This window comes from Kogia breviceps, chromosome 8 (genome assembly GCF_026419965.1).
Source record: "Kogia breviceps isolate mKogBre1 chromosome 8, mKogBre1 haplotype 1, whole genome shotgun sequence".
NCBI classification, from domain to species: Eukaryota; Metazoa; Chordata; class Mammalia; order Artiodactyla; family Physeteridae; genus Kogia; species Kogia breviceps.
In genome coordinates, this window is record NC_081317.1 from 81,402,583 (window position 1) to 81,425,121 (window position 22,539).

General features: G+C 41.9%; 1 protein-coding gene across 1 annotated transcript in view; it reads left to right on the forward strand.

Annotated features, from left to right (window-relative positions):
• The window catches only part of PCSK5 (proprotein convertase subtilisin/kexin type 5), a 464,407-nt gene that overhangs the window by 395,028 nt on the left and 46,840 nt on the right, over positions 1–22,539 (forward strand). Inside the window, exon 25 of the mRNA XM_059071200.2 lies at positions 20,823–20,865. Coding sequence (XP_058927183.1) covers positions 20,823–20,865 — 43 coding nt within the window. The remainder of the gene's footprint in view (positions 1–20,822; positions 20,866–22,539) is intronic.

Sequence of the window (22,539 nt, forward strand, 5' to 3'; positions counted from 1 at the left end):
TACTGTGGTTATATAAGAGAATGTACTTATTCTTAAGAAATACACACTGAAATACTTAGAGATAAGGGCCACAATGTGTGCGTCTTATCTTCAATGGTTCAGGGGAGGCAAAAAAAAATATATGCATATATATATGTACACAAACACACGTATGTAATATATGTGTGTATTTGTAAGGTATGTATGGTGTGTGTATATGTATATTTTATACACAGAGTTAAAGCAAGTGAGCAAATTATATATCAAGTGGGGCAGAATGTTAACAACAGGTAAATCTGAGTAAAGTATAAATTGTTTTATTCTTGCAACTTTTCTGTAAGTTTGAAATTACAGACATACCTTGGAGATACTGTGGGTTCAGTTCCAGACCACCACAATAAAGCGAATACCACAAAAAAGCAAATCACACAAAATTTTTGGTTTCCCGATGCATATGTTATGTTTACACTCCACTGTAGTCTATTAAGTGTGCAATGGTATTATGTCGAAAGAAACAATGTATGTACCCTTAATTTAAAAAGGCATTATTACTAAAAAAGAAAATGCTAACCATCATCTGAGCTTCCAGCAAGTCATAATCATTTTGCTGGTGGAGGGTCTTGCCTCCATGCTGATGGCTGCCGACGGGTCAGGGTGATGGCTGCTGAAGGTGGGGGTGCTGAGGCAGTTTTAAACAACAGTGAAGTCTGCTGCATCGAATGACTCTTCCTTTCACAAATGATTTCTCTGTAGCATGCAGTGCTGTTTGACAGCATTTTAACACAGAACTTTTTGCAAAATTGGAGTCAATCCTCCCAAACCCTGCCACTGCTTTATCAACTAAGTTTACATAATATTCTAAATCCTTTGTTGTCATTTCAAAAATCTTCACAGCATCTTTACCAGGAGTAGATTCCATCTCAGGAAACCACTTTCTTTGCACATCCATATAATTTGTCATGTTCGTTGCATCATGAGATTGCAGCAATTCAGCCACATCGTCAGGCTCTACTTCTAGTTCTAGTTTTGCTATCTACATCATACCTGCAGTTCCTTCCCCCACCGAAGTCTTGAACCCCTCAAAGTCATTCATGAGGGTTGGAATCAACATCCAAACTCTTCGCATGAATCACATGTGTTCTTAATGACATTTAGAAAGATGACTCCTTTCCAGAATGTTTTCAATTGAATTTGCCCGGATCCATCAGGGGAATCACTATCTATAGCAGCTATAGCCTTGTGAAATGTATTTCTTAAATAATAAGACTTGAAAGTCAAAACGACTTCTTGACTGCAGTATGAATATTGTGTTAGCAGCCATGAAAATAACATTAATCTCATTATATATCTCCATCAGAGCTCTTGGGTGACCAGGTACATTGTCTGTGAGCAGTAATAATTTGAAAGGAATCTTTTTTCTGATCAGATCTCAACAGTGGGCTCAAATTATTCAGTAAACCATACTGTAAATAGATGTGCTGTCATCCAGGCTTTGTTGTTCCATTTATAGAGCACAGACAGAGTAGAGTTAGCAAAATTCTTAAGGGCCTTAGGATTTTCAAAGTGGTAAATGAGCATTGGCTTCAACTTTTAGTCACCAGCTGCATTAGCTCCTAACAAGACAGTCACCCTGTCCTTGGAAGCTCTGAAGCCAGGCATTGACTTCTCCCCTCCAGCTATGAAAGTCCTAGATGGCATCTTCTTCCAATAGAAGTCTGTTTTGTCTACATTGAAAATCTCTTGTTTAGTGTAGCCACCTTCATTAATTATCTTAATTAAAGATCTTCCGGATAACTTGCTGAAGCTTCTACATCAACACTTGCTGCTTCACCTTGCACTTTTGTTATGGAGGTAGCTTCTTTCCTTAAACCTCATGAACCAGCCTCTGCCAGCTTCAGACTGGTTTTCTGCAGCTTCCTTACCTCTCTTAGCCTTCCTAGAATTGAAGAGAGTTAGGGCCTTGCTCTGGATTAAGCTTTGGCTGAAGGGACTGCTGTGGCTGGTTTGCTCTTCTATTCCAACCACTCAAACTTTCTCCATATCAGCAACAAGCCTGCTTTGCTCTCTCATCATTCGTGTGTTCACTGGAGTAGCACTTTTAATTTCCTGCAAGAACTTTTCCTTTGCCTTCACAACTTGTCTAACTGTCTGGCACAAGAGGCCTAGCTTTCAGCCTATTTCAACACTTGACCTGCCTTCCTCACTAAGCTTAATCATTTCTAGCTTTTGCCATTGTAGGATTATTAATTGGCCTAATTTTGATATTGTATCTCAGGAAATAGGGAGGCTCAAGGAGAGGAAGCGAGAACAGGGAATGGCCAGTCAGCAGAGCAGTCAGAACACACACATTTAGCGAGTAAGTTTGCTGTCTCATATGGATGTGGTTTGTGGCTCCCCAAAACAATTACAATAGTAACAGCAAAGATCACTGATCACAGATCACCATAACCAAAATAATAATCACGAAAAAGTTCAAAATAGTATATGAGAATTACCAAAATGTGACACAGAGATGTGAAGTGAGCAAATGTTGTTGGAAAAATGGTACCAATAGACTTACTCAATGCAGGATTGTCACAACCTTCAATTTGTAAAATGTGCAATATCTGTGAAGTGCAATAAAATGAGGAGTGCCTGTAAAATGTTAAAAGAAAAACCACCCAAGTTTGCAATCCTGTAAAGAGAAGGAATTGGTAGCACTTGGTGTCCATGCAAGCCACATGTTTTCTTCTGATTTGTAATTTCATTTGATACCTATCTTATCATGCCTGTCCATTTTCTAGGCATTTAGAATGTATAGCTTCCAAAACTAGCATAAAGACAGAAAATTTCCTCAAACTTTTCTTAAGGTGTATTAAACGTTAAGTCCTGGTCACAGAAAACACAATTTTCAAATAATCCACTAATTTTAGATTTAATAATTCTTAGACCCTGAAGTGCTAGCCTAGTGCTTAGAAATATCCATACAGCAGGCTAAGTAAATAAATATACTGCCTCACAAAGGTGGCACAGCTGTCAGCCAAAATGTTAGATGAATGAAGTAATTAGTCCATTGTAAAAAATAATTACATGCATTTACTGCATGTAGACAAAATTACTGATAATAATGGGCCTACAGGAGTGATCTTGATGGGTTGGATAAATCACAGGTGCCTCCAAATGATTCTAAATGTTTGCCTACTTAATTCTCATTGCAAAATAAGCCCTTTCATCTTTGATAATGTTGGTATAGAACACTGGTGTTTGGGGGAGGAGTGCTTATGGAAACTGAAAGCTGTCCCCTTCTATTCACATACCAAAATATAGGAGGTTTTGAGCTTTCTGTGGTCAAGCCAGCCCCACTTGCATCAGTGCCAAGTTTTTTTAGAAAATACTGGAGATTCCTAAAACGTATTAATGCTTTGGAAAATTGCTCTCATCACCAATAAGAAACACTCATGCACTCAGGCACCCACGTGTGCATCCATCATTTGACAGTGTCTCATTCAATAGTGTCTCAAGAACCAGGAATGAAAATAACAATGGCTCTCCTACCAGGTCGGTGGCTTCTCTCAAAGTGAAGAAAGAAACGCTGAGCATCTCATCCATGTAATTTGTGACCATTAGAAAGACTGGTAGATGTGCTTTCGTTTAATCCCTTTGGACTAACAACATAGCCCATCTGGAGCATAAAAGCTCTAAGCCTAGAGAAAAGAGACAGCACAGATGAGCAGTTTCCACGCAGTTTCTCCATTCAGAGGTGCTAATAAGGAAAAATGCCGAATTACTATGATCACCCCTGACTTGAACATAGCTTATCACCTGCCAATGTGAACGAAGGCCCCTGGAGGGCTGGGAAATGGCTCGAAGAACAATGGGCTTGGAGACAGAATCTCTGTGGCGTCTGAAAGAGGAATCTCAGCTGACTGCAAGACGGTCTGCCTTATAAATGGAGCTCTTTTCTAAGTGAACCCTGCCAACTAGTCCTGGGGTGTTCCCATGCCATGGAGAAAGAAAGTAGAAGAGGTTTCACAGAACAATCAGGCCCATAAAACATGAAATGAAGGGAAGACAGAGCCAGCAATTATCCCAGAGAATCATACAAGATAACCAATCGAAGATACTTCATAGTGAGGCCAAGCTCTCCTCAAATTTGGCAGATAATTGTCAGCCTGTTTCTACTTTATGTGTTATTGTATAGACTTCATTACACTGTGAAATCCCTCTTGTTTTCAGACCTAAGTGCCTAAGTGCCACTGGAATGCTGTCACAGCCGTCACATGAGATTCATTAGGAAGAAGAGCTTGGCTTCATAGGGACTGGGCATTTGGCTGTTCCATGGAATCTTTTCTCTGTCATCACAAAGCTCCTGTGTTAAGGCCATTGTAGGCTCTACAGCACAGATATGATATATCTGTGCTGTAGATACGATGTGCCATCAAATCTCAGAGGTGGCTTGCCTCACTGGCAGGTGCTAAGGTTTTATTTTTATTATGATAATGGGCTCATTTCCCCGTGAACTGTTTAGATTAAGTATTGCCACAGCCTGAGTTCTCTTTTACGGTCAACTTTTCACTTTACATACTGCAGCACCAAAACAACTAGGATTTGTTTGTTAATCTTTGTTCTCTTTGGCGATGGCTACAAGGAGAAAGGGCTCTCAGAAATTTGAAGTGGATTACCTTTTTGTTTAGTAATTCATTGTCCATCCTCACAAAAGCCGCATACATGTTTGTGGGTGCATTCACATACACACACGCACGCGAGCGCACACACAGACGTGCGCGCACACTCGCTTGGGGAGCCCCTACTCTCACACCATAGACACAGCAGCGTTCTAACATGTGACAGGGTGGGTGGAGAGACTAACTGTATGCTGGAGACCAGGACATGTGCCCTTCATTAATAGGTGGAGGAGCAAATAACATAAAAACGTTTCTCATCTTCTACTACCTTCTCTAGATAAATCAGTGTTGTGTTCATAGTGTGCTGCTTCTAACATTTTTTCAGCTTTTTCCTAATTCCTAGTCCTCACCTCTGTCTCGTACATTTAAGAAATCTTGAAAAACTACCACTTTTGGAGAATGTGATCAGAGGGTCTCTCCCTTCTTCTCGCCTAGCCCATCCTACACACGCACACACGCACACGCTCAGCTCCAGGCACTGTGCTCCTCTACACCTGAGAACTAATTCCCTTCTTATTCTAAATAACATGCAGAGTGTTATTGAAAAAGCTCACACTGACAAGAGTTGCTGCGATATCACCGGTTGCAGGGGATCACGTGTGTGGATTTGTAGTTCTTAGTCAGAGCCATAGTTTCAAGTGTACCTCCTGTGAACTCCATTCTATTGGAGAAACACCGTAAAATGTAGTTTTGATGTTCAAAGAACTTGAAGCCCTAGGCTAGTGGTCAGTAAATCTAGATTTAGTTCTCAAGCTACCAACTAGTTAGCTTCTGGCTTTGGTCAAGTCCTGAAAAGTCTAGGTTTCAGTAATTTTATCTGTACAAATGGGGGAGAGGGGTGGAAACTGAACAAGATCAAGGGGCCTAAATTCAAGTCCCTGCAGGTGTCAGGCAGGAACCACGATCAGGTGGGCCAGCTGGGGACTCGGGCCCCCGGGGGTCCACCCATCTAGAGGAGTCATCTGCTGCTTGGCCCCTGTCCATTGTTGCAGGCAGAACTTGAGGTAATCCAGACTGTTATGAGAAATCTTTTGATTTCTTTAGACCGAGTAGGGGTCAACCCTGCGCTAGCCAACGAAAATTTCGGCAAACTAGATTCCAGTTAAGCAGCTTCTGAACTACTTGCCCTCCAAGGTCCTCCAGCCCTATTTTGTATGACGTTTAGAGCCATCCAGCAACTGGCAAGAAAACCAAGTATTCAGAAGAATGTGTGGACTCTGGAGAAGACAGTCACTGAATCGCTCAGGTCATCAAACAATTATGAGCTGTGGTCATCGCTCACTCTACATTGTTTCAGCAGGTCCAAGTAGTTTGTGATGAAAATTGAGATGGGATTGCTGGCTTTTGAGAAGGAAGAGGGGCTTAGGAGGAACATTAAAGGAAACAAAACTCCATTTTTAACTGTACATGATACTTCTGGCTGATGGTATCCATAAGGAAGAGGAAGTAGGTCTCTGTATAATCTACCACATGACTCTGGAGACTCAGCAAAACCTCTCAGGGCTGTAAGAAATAAAAGCACAGAAGTACAGAAAAAGGAGCAATCAAAACGTACGCAGTAGTCCACAGAAGCCATCAAATAACACGGGAGAGAAAATGGGTAGCAAGGAATAAGGCACTGAACACAGCAAAATTCTCAGACCGAGCGAAACATTTTTGAAGAAAACTTTCCAAATTCTGTGAAGTTTTCTAAAGGTAGAGTAAGAGGCAAAGGCTCCTCTATCCTAGGGGGAAGGATAGAATCTCTGGCTGGTGCCTCCTGATTAACAAGTAGAAAGTGATCCAGTTGTTATAGCGACTTGAAGATACACAAAAGAAAACACCATTTCTTTAAAATATTCCTGACAATGAATAGGCAGGGTCTTTCAAAATATCTTCTTAAAAATGTAAGAGGCTCTTTTTTTTTTTTTTAAGAGCCTATCACACAGAATGCTTCTTAGATTTTTTCTCCCCCCAGATAACAGGACTTGTTTACACAAGCTCTGGTTTGCTTACACAGGTGAGCAATTTGGGCAAAAAGTAATGACCAGAAAATATGTCTGTTAGAGAATAAATTTTGTTTTTCAGCAGTTTGTTTCTGTTTAGGCAGCAAAGGGAGATCAACGTATGTTGTCTTGGTTTTCCCTTTTTTCCTAACTATGTATTTAGCTGGAGAGTTTCCCCGGATGCTGAGGTTGTGAAATGCACCTCAGCAGAGTCAGGAAATGAAAGGAAAGGATTTTCAAAATCCTAAAGCATAGGATTTTGGTGGGACTGCATGCCCAGTCCCCCTGCCTCCTCCAGCTTGGCTCCTGCAGCCCCAGACACTTACTTCAGAATCCAAAGGATCGGGCTTCCCTGGTGGGGAATTCTCAGAGGAGGTTTGCTGTTGATATTTTAATCTATCCAAGGCTAAGACCAGGATGATTTTATTTCTGTGCTCTAGAACCCGTGAGCCACAACTACTGAGCCCACGAGCCACAACTACTGAAGCCCATGCTCCTAGAGACCACGCACCGCAACGAAGAGCAACCCCTGCTCGCCGCAACTAGAGAAAGCCTGTGCACAGCAACGAAGACCCAATGCAGCCAAAAATAAAAAATTAAATTTCAAAAAAGGATCCAAAGGATCGCTCTGTTTTGCTCCAGGCAGTTTAACTTTGGCAGAGTATCCTGACTGGAGATTCCAAGCAAAGTCTTGAAATGAAAACTGCAATGATGAAATAACCTGGGGAGCCCTTCTGTATGGGGCGGAGGGCTCTTACTTAAATGATTTGAGTAAACTGTTGGTGCAAAGTCCAGATGAAGTGTCCCAAGGCTATGGCCTGGACATTCTTTTTTTTTTTTTTTTTTTTTTTGTGGTATGCGGGCCTCTCACTGTTGTGGCCTCTCCCGTTGCGGAGCACAGGCTCCAGACGCACAGGCTCAGTGGCCATGGCTCACGGGCCCAGCCGCTCTGCGGCACGTGGGATCTTCCCAGACCGGGGCATGAACCCGTGTCCCCTGCATCAGCAGGCGGATTCTCAACCACTGCGCCCACCAGGGAAGCCCTGGACAGACATTCTTTAGCTGACAATGGGATGTGGGCTTTTGCTAACTCTGGTAGAGGGATCGGTGGTCTTTTATATATATATATATATATATATATATATATATATATATATATATATAAATATATATATATATATATAAATTTATTTATTTATATTTGGCTACATTGGGTCTTCCTTGTTGCACATGGACTTTCTCTAGTTGCTGCAAGCAGAGGTTACTTTTCGTTGCATTGCGTGGGCTTCTCATTGCAGTGGCTTCTCCTGCTGCGGAGCACAGGCTCTAGGCATGCAGTCTCAGTAGTTGTGGTGCAAGGGCTTAGTTGCTCCACGGCATGTGGGATCTTCCCAGGCCAGGGATCGAACCCGTGTCCCCTGCACTGGCAGATGGATTCTTAACCACTGCGCCACCAGGGGAAGTCAGGGATCAGTGGTCTTAAATAGCATAGTAAGCCTGCATATTATGGTCTTTTAGAATGAGTGTGGGAATATTTTTAAGCAAGGATGTGTAATCTTAAAGAGAGGTGGAATGGAGGAAATAGAAAAATCACTTGGAATTCACAGGAATAGAAGTTTCCAAATCTGCATTTGTTCTCTAAGGTCTTGGACAAGCCGTAGGTCGCAGTTTACTCATCCTTAAAATGCGGGGCTTGGACCACCTTCAGTTCAGACAATATATCAAGCACCTTCTACATGCTGTCACCTCCTACCTGTGTCCTCAACAACCGCTACTCCTCAGTGTATGGCTCCAAATACAGTACGACTCAGCTGCTCAAACCAAAATTCTTAGAAACCATTATTTCTCCCTCTCTCTCAGGTTTGTTAGGAATACCACTCTCCACAATTCAGAAACAAGTGAGCATTAAGTTTTGGCAGGGATGCCATACAGAAAAAAGATAAAAATATCAACTTGATTGTTTATAAGGCTAAAGTGGAGAATGTGTATTAGATCTACAAAAAAATGAGCATCCTAACACTCCTCCTGCCTGCATGAAATTTCCCATCTCAAGCATGCTGCGTCCCTTCTCCCAAACTCACCAATCACACAGGACAGAGCATTCCTCTTCCCCTTAAAAAGAAGTAGGTGAACTAGACAGAAGGACTGACAGCTATCTTTCCAATATTTTAAAGAGCAAGGCAGAAACACAGAGAAAAATGTTGGCCCCTAAACACTCACTATATCACTGCATTAGTTTCCCAGGGCTGCTGTAACAAAGAACCACAAATTGAGCTGGCTTAGGGCTTCCCTGGTGGCGCAGTGGTTGAGAATCCGCCTGCCGATGCAGGAGACACGGGTTCGTGCCCTGGTCCGGGAAGATCCCACATGCCGCGGAGCAACTAAGCCCGTGAGCCATGGCCGCTGAGCCTGTGCATCCGGAGCCTGTGCTCCGCAACGGGAGAGGCCACAACAGTGAGAGGCCCGCATACCGCAAAAAAAAAAAAAAAAAAAAAAAAATTGAGCTGGCTTAAAACAACAGAAATGTGTATTTCTCACAGTTCTGGAAGCCAGAAGTCCAAAATCAAGGCATCAGCACAAGTGACTCACTTCTGGTGGCTCTGAGGGAGGCTCGTTCCTCACCTCCCTTGCTTCTGGTAGTTGCTAGCCATCCTTGCCTTCCTTGGCTTACACCTTCATGACTCTAATCTCTGCCTCAGCGGCCTCATTACCATCTTCCTTCTGTGTCTGTGTGTGTCTTCATGTGCCTTCTTATATGGACACCAGTCATTGGATTTAGGGCCCACCCTAATCAAGTAGGACCTCATCTTAACTTCATTATTTCCAAGTAAGTTCCCATTCACGGGCACCAAGGGTTAGGACTTGAATAAATTGTTTGGGGGGACATAATTCAATCCAGTCACCCAGTCATTTCTACTTCCTAAACATTTTTCACTCTGCCCACTTCAACCCACATCCATGACTATACTTTAGTTCAGGTCACGAACACAGTTCACGTGGATACTGCAATAGTCTTCTAATTGGTCTCCCTAATTCTAGTCTTTTTCTACTCTTTCACTCTCAAAATCCAGTCTCTATACTGCAAAAATGACTTTCTAAAATTTAAACCTGGTTGTGACAACTGCCTATGAATCTAAAATGATTTCCCACGGCTCTGGGTAAAGTCTGTATCCCTGAGCGTGATGTAAAAGCTTCTTCATAATCCAGTAACTGGTCTCTTCTGTCTTCTCTCTCCTGTCTTTTCCTGCTTCCTCGAGCCCTAACATCTACTCTTCACTCTAACTACCTCAAATTCCTTGCAATCCACTTTTGTACTTTTTGCATTCTTTTATTTTAAAACCTGTATGTTTTTAAGGCGAGGGCACCTATGCTGTATTCTAACAAGATTTTGCCACTCCCTCTATGGCTTCATCAAGAATCTCATGAGCCCTTTTACTTAAGGAATTATTGCCATATATTTAACTCTTTCTACCTTCAGGCCTTTTCACATAAAAAGGTCATTTCTCTCTCTCTCTCTCTCTCTCCTTCTCCCTCCCCCCCTTCCTCAAACTCATTTTTCAGGTCTCATCTAAGCTGTCACTTCCTCAAAGAACACTCCCCAACATACACCCTATTTTCTTCTTTGTAAATCATTCACAATTCCGTTAGTAACACTGATCACACAACACTCATTACAATACCTTTTTACTTGCTGTATTGCCCCCTAGACGCTGAGCTCCATATTGTACAGGAATTAGTCATCATTGTAGCCCTAGCATATAGTAGAACACAAAATATATTTGTAGAAGGAATGAATTAATGCTGGGCATAACGCTAGGCACTAGGATTGCAGAGATAAGATATATTCCCTGACTATGGCAGCTCATTAATAATTCACAATATCCCAACTGAATAAGAGTGGCAGCATCAATATAAATTTAACTGGAAGCTCAGAAAAAAAGACTCATTCTTTTGGAAGAACTAGAGGACTCAAAAGAAACGAACAAAAATGCTTCATACTCTTAGGACATATAAGCTGGGCCTTGAGCTTAAGTTCCCTTCTGGCTCTTATATTTTATGAGTCCAAGTCTTTCATCAAAATTTGAAAGAACTTTCTGCCACTGTTTTAGTGTCTTTCTGAAATGACTGATGCTCTTTCATCCACCAAATTTTCATATCCTCTTCTCAAGGTATTTTCTTTCTTCTTCTTTACTAAGTCTGTTTATTTTTCTTCACAGTCTAAGAGCTGTTCATTTTCTTGGTTATTCTGCAATTTTAGTATGATGGGTCTTCTTGCAGATTAAAAACATAATTATATGTTTATGCTGTTTCTTGGGACTAATGCTTACTGTCTTTTAACAATTCTGTAAAATTCCCAGGTATTCTATTATCTTTGAATATTGTCTCCTTCCCATGCTGTTGGGTTGGCCAAAAACTTCTTTCAGGTTTTTCCATAACATCCTATGGAAAAACCTGAATGAATTTTTTGGCCAACCCAATATTATCTCTTTTTGGAACTTTGATATATGTTAGACCTTGTTGTTTTAACCTCCATTATCTCTCATCACTCTTTCCTGTTTTCTATCTTTTTGTCTCTCTGGACTGAATTTTCAGTCTTTTCTTTGTATCTATCTCTGAGTTTACTAGTTTTCTTTCTCTTATGCCTTATCTGCTTAACCTATCTATTGAGTTTTAAATTCAAAATTTTATGTCTCTGTCTCTCACTTATAGAGGTTATATTTGGTTCTTATCAAACTGTTTGGTTACTTTTCTGTGTTCAAGATGCTCTTTTATTTCTTTAAAAATATGAAATATTTGTTATTTTTATATTCCATGTCAGATAAGTTCAAGATCTGTAGTCTCTGTGGGTCTGATTCTGCTGTCTGTTATTTCTGCTGACTTTCACTCAGAGCACCTGATTTCCTTATGGTTTATGTTTTTAAACGGTGACCATTCTCCTTGAATGTGATAATATTTTGAGATCTGGGTTAAGATTACATTTCTCTGGAGAGGATTTGCATTTGCTTCTTCCAATTGCCTACAGATACTACCTACCTGGAACTAGTTTAAATTGAGTTTGCCTTTTGAGGTGTTTTAGAACATATAGATACATGAATTCTGATTAAAAACTCTATGTAAGATCCAGTGTGTGGTTACGAATTCTCAGAGGAGGTTTGCTGTTGATATTTTAATCTATCCAAGATTAAGACTAGGATGATTATTTTTCTGTCCTCTTCTCCTGGCAAGTTTATTTTTAATTCATCCTTCCACTGAAACTGTAGTCCTTGGGTTCCCATTTCAGTCTTGTATTTTATCTGGCAACTCTAACTATAATAAGAATGCTCTGAATTTCTCCATTTAAAAAGAGAGATAAAAGCCTAATTAAGGGGGGAGAGAGGAGAATCATAACTTGGTTTCTCTCTGGCCATAAACAAATATTTCTTCAGTGCTCTAGATTAAAGGTTTTTTCATCTATTTTACAATTTGCCACATCACGATGTCTTCTCTAATTAGCTTTGTTAATTGCTGTCCCCTTACTAGATTGCAAACTCCTTGAGAGCAAGGATTGCCTTTCTTTTCTGCATCTACTCCTTACAATACAAAAAGCAGTGTATGGACTGCTTTCTGTTAAGTATGTGTTTATTGCTCCTAAGTCATTTCACTACCGAGTTCTCCTCCTTTTCCATCCACCCAGGTGCTCAAGCCAGAGTCAGGGAATCATCCTGCCTCCCTACCTCTCACATTTTATCATCTATTCTTCTAGCTTTTTAATTTCTCTCAAATCTGATTTTTTTTGGCCACGCTACACAGCAAGCAGGATCTTAGTTCCCCCACCAGGGATCAAACTCGTGCCCCCTGCAGTGGAAATGCAGAGTCCTAACCCCTGGACCACCAGGGAAGTCCCCAAATCTATTTTCATTCATGACGGCAGCCACAGTCTTAGTTTATCTCCAATCATTTTCCCTCTAGTATATTCCTTAAAAGGGTGTTTCTCAAATGTGTTACATGGAATCGTGGTTCTGCATGATTTAATAAAGCTAACCATAATTATAGTAAAATAAGTTATTTTCTAATACAGCTTCTCATGGCTTCCCATTACTCTTAGATTAGAATGCAAACCTCTTACCTTGGCCTAGAAGACCATATTTGATCTGATCCTGCCCTTGAACCTGGTCTCATATCCTGACTCTCTCCCTTTCTCCTTATTCCCTTTGGCCCCACTGACCTTCTTGACGTTCCCTGAACAGATCAAGCGTTCTTAGCCTCTGTCTGGAACGCTCTGCCCTCAAAACTTCACATGACTAACTCCTTGTTACCATTCCAATCTCTATTCAAATGTCAATTCTTGAAAGGCTCTCTCCCAACTAGCCAATCTAACACTTCCCTTCTCCACTCTAGTCTCATCACTTCTAACCCTTTATCTGAATGTGTATACTTATTTACATCTTCCTTCTTCATTCAATGCCAATTTCTGGAGCATATGCTATGTGCCAGGCAATACTGTTGGTATTAAGGTACAGAAAAATAAAACAAAACACGCTGTCTTCATGGAGTCTGCATTTTAGACTTCCATGAATGTATGAACCAGCCATGTTCATACATTCATTGAAGATTTATATTTACATTCTAATAATCATCTGCTTTTTCTTTTATTATCTGTTTTCCCCCTAAAATGTAAGCTCCAGAGCGAATGAATAAGTGAATGAACATACAGCTGTAGTGAGCAATCCTCCTAGGAACTCAGCTGTGTATATTCAGCCATCACTTCTACCGCCTAGTTGACTTAGAGAAGAATGAAAATCCATAAACTGATTGCCTATTACGCTATTCCATTGTTGGAATCAGGAGACTTGGTAAAGACTAAAGTCGAACAGAGAACTGAGCCTTCTTTAGCCAACATTCGTAGACAATGATTTAGATTATTTATTCATGTCTCTTCTACTACTGTGTCCCTCCAGTGTGTTGTGCCCCACTGTCAGCTGCACTATTTGCATTACTGCCAATTCAAATATTTATTCATTGTCCTTGGACACCATTGAGGACAAAATGACTGAAAACCATCAACAGTCCCCCTAACCAAATAGTTTGTACCCCAGCACCATTGAACCTTCCAGAAAAATCTTCTGCTTTGGCAAAGCTGTCAGAGGGTCCATTTCATATTTGAGTGTTCCCTATTTGAAGCAATTTTAAGTGCAAAGCATGTTTGGATTATGTACTTTCTAGTGCTAGGCTTATAATTAGTTGCATTCTTTGGACATATAAATCTCTTAACCCAGTTCATTTGCCTTGGGTAGATTGAAGAACTTCCGTGACTCGCCTACAAATTTGTACAGCACTGTGCAGTAACTTAAGTACATATTTACTCTGGGATAATATGCATTATTGACAATGTGCTTAATTATCTCCCTAAACTGTTTCAGTACTGGCTGCTTGTAATTCTGTCTCTCTCCTCAAAGGGAGCAGTAGTGCATCTCAGTAGGGGGTGGACATTCTGCTGATACTCCAGCAAGGCTGCAGGTGCTCATAAAGGGTGGTTTAAGAATGGTTGGCCCAAGTGACAGCCCTAGCCCAGTTAGGGAGTCTGAGGCAGAGCCAAGAACAACCCCATTTCCTAGTCATCTGCCTCCTTTACAGAATCCTATCTGAAAAACAATTCATATTAAAAGTGAATTTTTTAAAAGGAGTTTATACAAACTTCTGCCACTGTTTTAACCACACCCCATGGAAGAACGTCAGTCTTGTCCCAGAGATGTAGAATTAGGGAATGCTGAGAAACAAAATGGAAAGATGAGAAAACAGAAGTAGGCAGGAAAGGGACAGAAAATGAAGAGCAGAACCAAAAGGCCAGCTCCCTTGGGGGAGATCTGTGGGAGGAGAGTGTTTCCAAACACGTGGCCCAAATGACCCCTAGAACTCATAACCTGAGCATTTTCTTTCTTCCCTCAAAAGCATTTTTGATTCTAATTAATTCTATAACACACATTTGTTAGGAAAATATGGAAACATACAGACACATAAATGAAATAAATCACACATAACTACTATTAACACTTCAGCTTTTTCTTCTGATTTTTTATAAAGTTGTATCTATACAGAGAGATAGATAGGTTACACATGTATCTAGATATGGATTATCATCCTTTTTACCCTAGCCTATCTTGAAAATGTTTTCATACCTTTAAACACTCTTGAGAAACAAAATTTTTTTTTTTTTTTTTTTTTTTTTTTTTTTGGTGGTACGCGGGCCTCCGTTGTGGCCTCTCCCGTTGCGGAGCGCAGGCTCCGGACGCACAGGCTCAGCGGCCATGGCTCACGGGCCCAGCCACTCCGCGGCATGTGGGATCTTCCCGGACCGGGGCACGAACCCGTATCCCCTGCATCGGCAGGCGGATTCTCAACCACTGCGCCACCAGGGAAGCCCGAGAAACAAAATTTTAATGGCTGTGTACTAGCCCATCTTGTACAAATGTACCAGATTTTTTTAAACCTATTCCCAATAGATGAACTTTTAGGCTGTCTTTTGCAGGGACGTAAGTGTTGGTTATTTTCATCTAGAAAGTTTGTTCTGGGATAAATTTATGTACTAAAGCTATAGTGGGTTGGTGGAAAGGTGGAGAAAGTAGAATCTAGCCCTATCACTCAAACACGTTCATTCATGTCTATATTTTCAAATTTTCCTCCACCCCAAAAGTGCTAGGTGAACAAGCTGATTAGAATTATATAGTCTGTCTGTAAATAAGGGCCAGAAGCCAAGTGCAGGGAGTCCTTATATATAAATATATGCATATGAGTGAACCCATCAGAAAGTCACTCCTTTCAATTATAACTTTAAGGAACCAAACATAAGATATATTCTTGGAAGTTTAACATATGAATTCATTAGCTCAGATGTGGCTTTTGGTTAGGTGTAGCCTGAGTCAGTGGTCTTCAAAGAGAAGTGTGCAAGACAATCCAGTGGGCTGCAGAAAAATATAAAACTTATATTCAAAATTATTTTTAGGTTATTCTCTTAAATGTTCTACTTTAGCATGCTTTTTTTTTTTTGCGGTATGCGGGCCTCTCACTGTTGTGGCCTCTCCCGTTGCGGAGCACAGGCTCCGGACACGCAGGCCTAGCGGCCATGGCTCACGGGCTTAGTTGCTCCGCGGCATGTGGGATCTTCCCGGACCAGGGCACGAACCCGTGTCTCCTGCATCGGCAGGCGGATTCTCAACCACTGCGCCACCAGGGAAGCCCCAGCATGCTTTTTTATTTTTTATTTTTGGCTGCGTTGGGTCTTCGTTGCTGTGCACGGGCTTTCTCTAGTTGGGGTGAGCAGGGGCTGCTCTTCATTGCAGTACGCAGGCTTCTCATTGCGGTCACTTCTCTTGTTGTGGAGCACGGGCTCTAGACGTATGGGCTTCAGTAGTTGTGGCACATGGGCTCAGTAGTTGTGGCTCGCAGGCTCTAGAGAGCAGGCTCAGTAGTTGTGGAGCAAGGGCTTAGTTGCTCCGTGGCATGTGGGATCTTTCTGGACCAGGGCTCGAACCCATGTCCCCTGCATTGGCAGGTGGATTCTTAACCACTGTGCCACCAGGGAAGCCCTAGCATGCCTTTTTAATGTATGTAAAATATTCATGCAGCAGTACATATAAATAATTTACACACACACATATATGCATTGAAGATACCTGCTAATTTTTTTTAAAACCATATTTCAAAAAAATATGGGGATTACTGCTTTTTTTTTTTTTTTTTTTTTTGCGGTACGCGGGCCTCTCACTGCTGTGGCCTCTCCCGCTGCGGAGCACAGGCTCCGGACGCGCAGGCCCAGCGGCCATGGCTCACGGGCCCAGACGCTCCACGGTATGTGGGATCCTCCCGGACCGGGGCACAAACCCACATCCCCTGCACCGGCAGGCGGACTCCCAACCACTGCACCACCAGGGAAGCCCGGGATTACTGCTTTTGATTTGCGGTATTATGGAGCTCGGAGAGTTATTGGGGCTAGGAACCGATAAAGTATGGCTGGAGCATCAGTTTGGTCTAATGCTTTGCCTGAGTGTGGGAGGCACTGGAAAGGCAAGTAAAGCCCCAAGTTTGGTCAAGCCTAGGGTATGGGTGATTGGGTCTGGAAATGTGACTGAGCCAAAAAGTCGAGAACCTGAGAAACGCAAGCCTCTAAGGTATGCTGAATTACAATGAGGTGGGTGCTGTTTTATGGCACAGATGTGGCCTAAGAGGCCAAGGTAGAAGGACCCTAATGAGTCTAGGACAGATGAGAAGAGACTGAGGTAGGTGAGAGCTTAGGAGCCTCCCAAGACTGCAAGTTCAACATGCCCATTAGTCTAGCATTCTAGGCAGTAACCTGGTAGGTCTTTGCAGTAATGGGACATGGGACAGATAGGTTTCAAGAGGCAGTAGTAGAGGGAAGCCTGGTTAGCACGGGGTATGGACAAAGTCCTAGAAGCCTAAAAATGTATTTTGAGAGAAATAGCCCAAGGCAAGTTAGGAGCACCTTGACATTAACTTTTCCCCACAGTTTTACAGAGAAGCAATTCTGCCTAAACAATATATCTGAACCCTGGCTAATTCTGGCATATCTAGATATTATATGATAAAAGGCTAGTCTTGAGACACCGAGTTTCTTCTGTCTCCCTCAAACGAAAAAGAAACATACAATAAGAAACAAAACTTTAGAGAAAGCAAATTGGAGTCATTTTAGCTTGTATGTATTTTTAATTACGTGACTCAAAGTTTATGTAAACCATAAAAATAATTTTTTTTCTCTGGACATTTTTAAATGTTCAGTTCCATCTCAAGTTTAAAATATCTCTTTTCCAATATAGTTTGTAAGTAAGATGTACAGAACTCCTAATGTGGTCCTGATCCACCCCTATTCAATGGTGAAGGCTATAGGTATTACTGAGAACAAAATACAATGTCAGAGAATGTAAATTGACCACTGAAGGTGACACTGACAGCAGGAGTCAATGTCTCCATGAGGACAGTGCATTTGTGGTGAGTTCCAGCCCTGATGGTCTCCAAGGAAACAGTGGAAAGGTGACGCAGAGAATCACAGAGCTCTGTCCAGAGAGGACGCTGTAGTCCTACTCACCCCACCCCATAAAAATAAGACAATAAAACAAATTTTCTCAAGAAATGAAGGCTGTATCCCCATTTGACAAGGCATCTGCTCGCACATTCTCCTCAGCTGGGATGTGAGCAGCTGGAAGCCAGTGGCTGTGTCTGAAGGCTTTTTCCTGAAAGTGGAAGCCTCTCTTTCTCTGAATTCTGTCTGAACTTGCCCCATCCCTCCTCAAAATATGCTCTCTCTGCTCAAAGTTTGACAAGATCAAATAACCAGAGCTATTTAAATACCTTAGTTTGGATAAAGCTTCCAAGACAGTTAACAATTCTAGCTTGTTTACACTCTTCAAACACCACCCCCTCACTCCTCACCCCAACACACACACACACACACACACACACACACACACACACACACACACACACACACACACACACACATATTAGAAGTCAGGAAAATCCACCTTCCTCCTTAAGCCCTCCTTACCAACCAAATGCCAACTTGACTTAGAGTCAATTTCTAGGTTTGGAATTGTTACCTTTCCTTAATCCCATAGCAGCTGCCTCTCAGTGGTCAAGCTAAATCCATTTAGCTTATGTTTGACTTGTGGATCTTCTGCAGTAGAAAAATGTTTCTAAATAACTCTTAATGCTTTAGAACTGTTAATAATGAGAAAGACTAGTGAGCATTCGTGAGCTGTTATAAGACAGAGTTCCTGTTCTATGCCTTATTCATTTACGCAAACTGTTGTAAAGGTACCAAATTCACTGTACAACTGGGCTGGAAAAGTCCCTGGACTGGAGATTGCATTGGTATGCACATTTCTGAGGCTTGGTTCTGTTTCACATTTTCATCAGTGACCTGCTTAAGGGAGCAGAGAGCAAACTCATTAAGTTCCTAGATGGGAGGGATGGCCAGAACATTAGAGAACAGGATTAGAATTTCTCCAGCCCTTGCCAAATTAGCAAAACTGTCAAATGTGTTCATCGGGGACAGGCAGGGAACAGGAAAGCTGCCCAAATGCAAGCCGAGTAGTAGCAACTAATTTAGGAGCAGAACTGAAAAGACTATAGATGCAAGACTAGTAGCAGGAAAAAAAACTTACCCAGTATAACCACTAGCGTTCACTGGGACCTTTGCACCCCCTTAAGATGGATTCAGATCCCCAATCAATGGATTGTAGAAGCATAAAGCCCTCCCCCAAGAATTCTAAGAATTCCAGTGAGTTTTCCTTCTCGTGGCACCTCTAAATTCAGATTCCTGATTCCATTTAATTTCCCTGGTTTATGATTCATTTCACTGTCCTGCTCTAGTCACCCTATAGCAAACCACGTTGACCCAGACATAAAAACCATTTCCCTCCCATGAGCAAACCATGGCCTCCTGCAGAAAGGCCTGGCTATCTCCTTGGTTGTCTTGGCTCTTGTTTAATCCTTCTGATTAAACTTCTATCCCAAGTAGCTTAGCAAGATATTTTCCTAAATACAGACAGTTCTCTCCTTTAGAGGAACTCTGGGAACAGCTATTAAGATAATAACATTTACACCTGTGTTATCTAACAGAATGAACATGACAAAGTCATGAGCCAACAGTGCTTCAGCCAAGGGTCACCACATATCTTCTGTAAAGTAAATAAATCCTAGATAGTAAATAGTTTCTAACTCTATTGCAACCACTCTGATGCTATAACATGAAAGCATTCATACACAATATGCAAACAAAAGGGGCCTGGCTGGATTTGGCCCCCGAGTGGGCCATAGTTTACCAACTCCTGCAAGACTCAGCTTCAGAATCTTAGACTTTCGGGGAGCTTAGCAACCGTATTATCCAACCTGCAGAAATCAGCACCCAGAAAGTAGAGTGACGCTTACACGAGTTCACAAGACAGGTAAGCCAGAGTTAAAACTTCAAATTAGAAACAGGTAGCCCAGTTCCCAGGCCAGCCTATATCATCACTAGGCTATTTCCAGAAGGTTCTAAGAATCCCTGCTTACATGGTAGAACCTCTTCTAGAAATTCTCCACTATAACTTTGGCACATGCATGAGTCGTAGTATGTGTGAGACACAGTCTTGCAGCACCTCGAGGAGGAGGACCCAAGATGAAAGTCTGACTAAAGATGCGGGTGAGGCTGAACTCTACCACCAAGGGGCAGACTTCTTGAAAACCAGAGTAAAACCTAGAATAGATTAGGAAGGAAAACTAGGCACAAAGTTCAAAGGACATAATTTTATTTAGTTTAAATAAAGTTAAAGGTGACATAAATCCTCATATACCAAGCGGAATTGCTCCTTTCCAGGAGCAATTGTTTTCCATCCCCTTTTCGAATGAAAAGAGCAGAACTGGAGTATAGGTTAGATCACAGAAAGAACTTAATGGAGGTAACCCTGTTACTCATGAGAATTGCAAGCCAGAGGAAGTCACAGAATTGTCTTAATAATTGGATCTGGGAGTTGGCATCTTTCAGGGAGGGACAGGAGGGAGGGGAATAGACTGAGTCAGTGATTCTCAATGTCCTTTCTGTCTCATTAAGTCCCCTGAAAGCTGTAGGAAAGAGTCCTTCTCTGAGCCAACAGGGACACATTGAATCATTGTATTTAATGAGAGCAGGACAGTTTCTTTAAGAGGGTGGTGAAGTGCAGAACACAAAGTGGATACTGTATTGGAAAAAAAATAATTGTCCAGATTTCAAAGGAGCTTCCCAAACGACACTCCCTCACATTGGCAGGCATTTGGGGTAACTCATGAATAACCCACCACTCGTGGTTGGAAGCCTGCAGCCCCTTCCAAATGTGTGTGTGGACATGCTTGATGTCTTTACCTAGGTAGTGGCCAGGAGTTTCTTCCTGTAGGTCATTCTTGATCAGTAATTTGAAGACCCCGTAGCTTGGGCCTATTCTTCCTTGAAAGTCAGGGCCAAGTTTTTATGAGAACTCTCATTTTACTAGCTTTGACAAAGATAAATCCTAGCGTACATCTTGTTACTAATTAAAAATGGTACAATCTAACCAAATATCATTTCTAGACAGTATATTTCATGAATCTATCCCACACGTATTTGCCTCTAGCCACAACTTTCCAGAGCTTGGTTTTTCAAATGATGAACTCTTGATGATGATTTTTTATTATTATAATTTTTTTCCAGATGATCCAGGAACCTGCACATCATGCGCTATGGGGTATTACATGTAAGTCTGGCGTTTTTTGGTTTTTTTTTCATGGCACTAATTTTTTCTGCAGTTTAAGCATTACTGACTTAATCCTAAATCCAGTGATAAAGCAAAGAGGCCCTGCAGCCTGAAGCAACTCTCTCCTGCCAGGCTATTAATGAACAATTCTTGCATTTAGCAATAAGAGTGCAGTTGTTTTCTTGCCTTGAAAGGAGATCCTCTCTTTCTTGGTCCTGGAAGTCACCCAGCCTGACACTGGTGTCTAGGAATCTTGCCATGGGTTACCAAGATTCAGACCTTGCTGTTTATGGACAGACTTTAATAATATACCTGACCCCAAGCAAGCTGTTTCCAAATGTCTGCATGGAGACCTCGTCCTTAAAGGGAGTCAGACAGTCCAGGATGAAGCCAGGTATTTCGTTAGTTCTTTTTTTTTTTTTTTTTTTTTTTAAATTTATTTATTTTTGGCTGCATTGGGTCTTTGTTGCTGCACGCAGGCTTTCTCTAGTTGCGGCAAGTGGGGGCTACTCTTCGTTGCGGTGCACGGGCTTCTCATAGCAGTGGCTTCTCTTGTTGCGGAGCACGGGCTCTAAGCTCTCGGGCTCAGTAGTTGTGGCACTTGGGCTCAGTAGTTGTGGCTCATGGGCTCTAGAGTGCAGGCTCAGTAGCTGTGGCGCACGGGCTTAGCTGCTCCGTGGCATGTGGGATCTTCCCGGACCAGGGCTCAAACCCGTGTCCCCTGCACTGGCAGGTGGATTCTTAACCACTGCGCCACCAGGATAGTCTGTTTCGTTAGTTCTTAATCCTCCCGTGAGTAATGAGAGACACAGACCACTAGGTTAAATGAAATGCAGATAACAATCACTCCCAAAGTTCTCTGTTAAAAATCTACAAATCAAAGATGGTATGTCTCAATGTCACCTCCTCCTCCTATTCTTATCTCCCTTCGAGGGTACGTTGGTGCCTATCTTGGAGGAAAAACTAAGAAAAGAAGGGAGACACAAGCTAGTGGGGGATCTACATTTGGGTCACCTCCACTTTGGTGGGTTGGTTCCTCCTGTCACCACACAGCCTTTCTCCTCCATCAGATTCCAAGGACTCAAAATGTGGTGGAAAGAGGTTAAAAGGGGTGAGGAGGATGGGAAGGAAAGGGAAACCCAACAAGCTGAAATATACATAAAGTGATCCATTAACCTTAGCATTACTTAACCTTATGGATTTAATTCAACTTTTCCAGAATTGCCTAATATTCTCTACATTGACTATGTCTCTACATCCTCCTGATGGGATGATTTAAATTATTGTTTCATTTAAACAGGGGAGGAGGGTGGGTAAGAGGTCCCTAGACTTGATCATTGTAAGGTAGACCAGATGACATTGAATGAGCAGCTGGTCATTTGTCAGCACATTCATGGTTGTTGTGTAGCCCGCCACATGAATCCCCAGCAGACACGACAGCAGAAACGCAAGCATTTCTTGGTAAGGTCACATGGTTGGAGGGACAAAACGTTCCTCTAGGAGCCAAGGAAGGAGGACTTAGACTCAAATAAAGAAATAGTGACCATGCAGAAGCAGTGAGGAATTCTCCTCTTTGTCTCTATTACAGTTCTGCATACCTCCAGTCTAGCTCTGCCCTGGCTGTCTTCTTCGTTTTGATGCCAGAACACACCCCTTCACCTGCACCTACTGCCT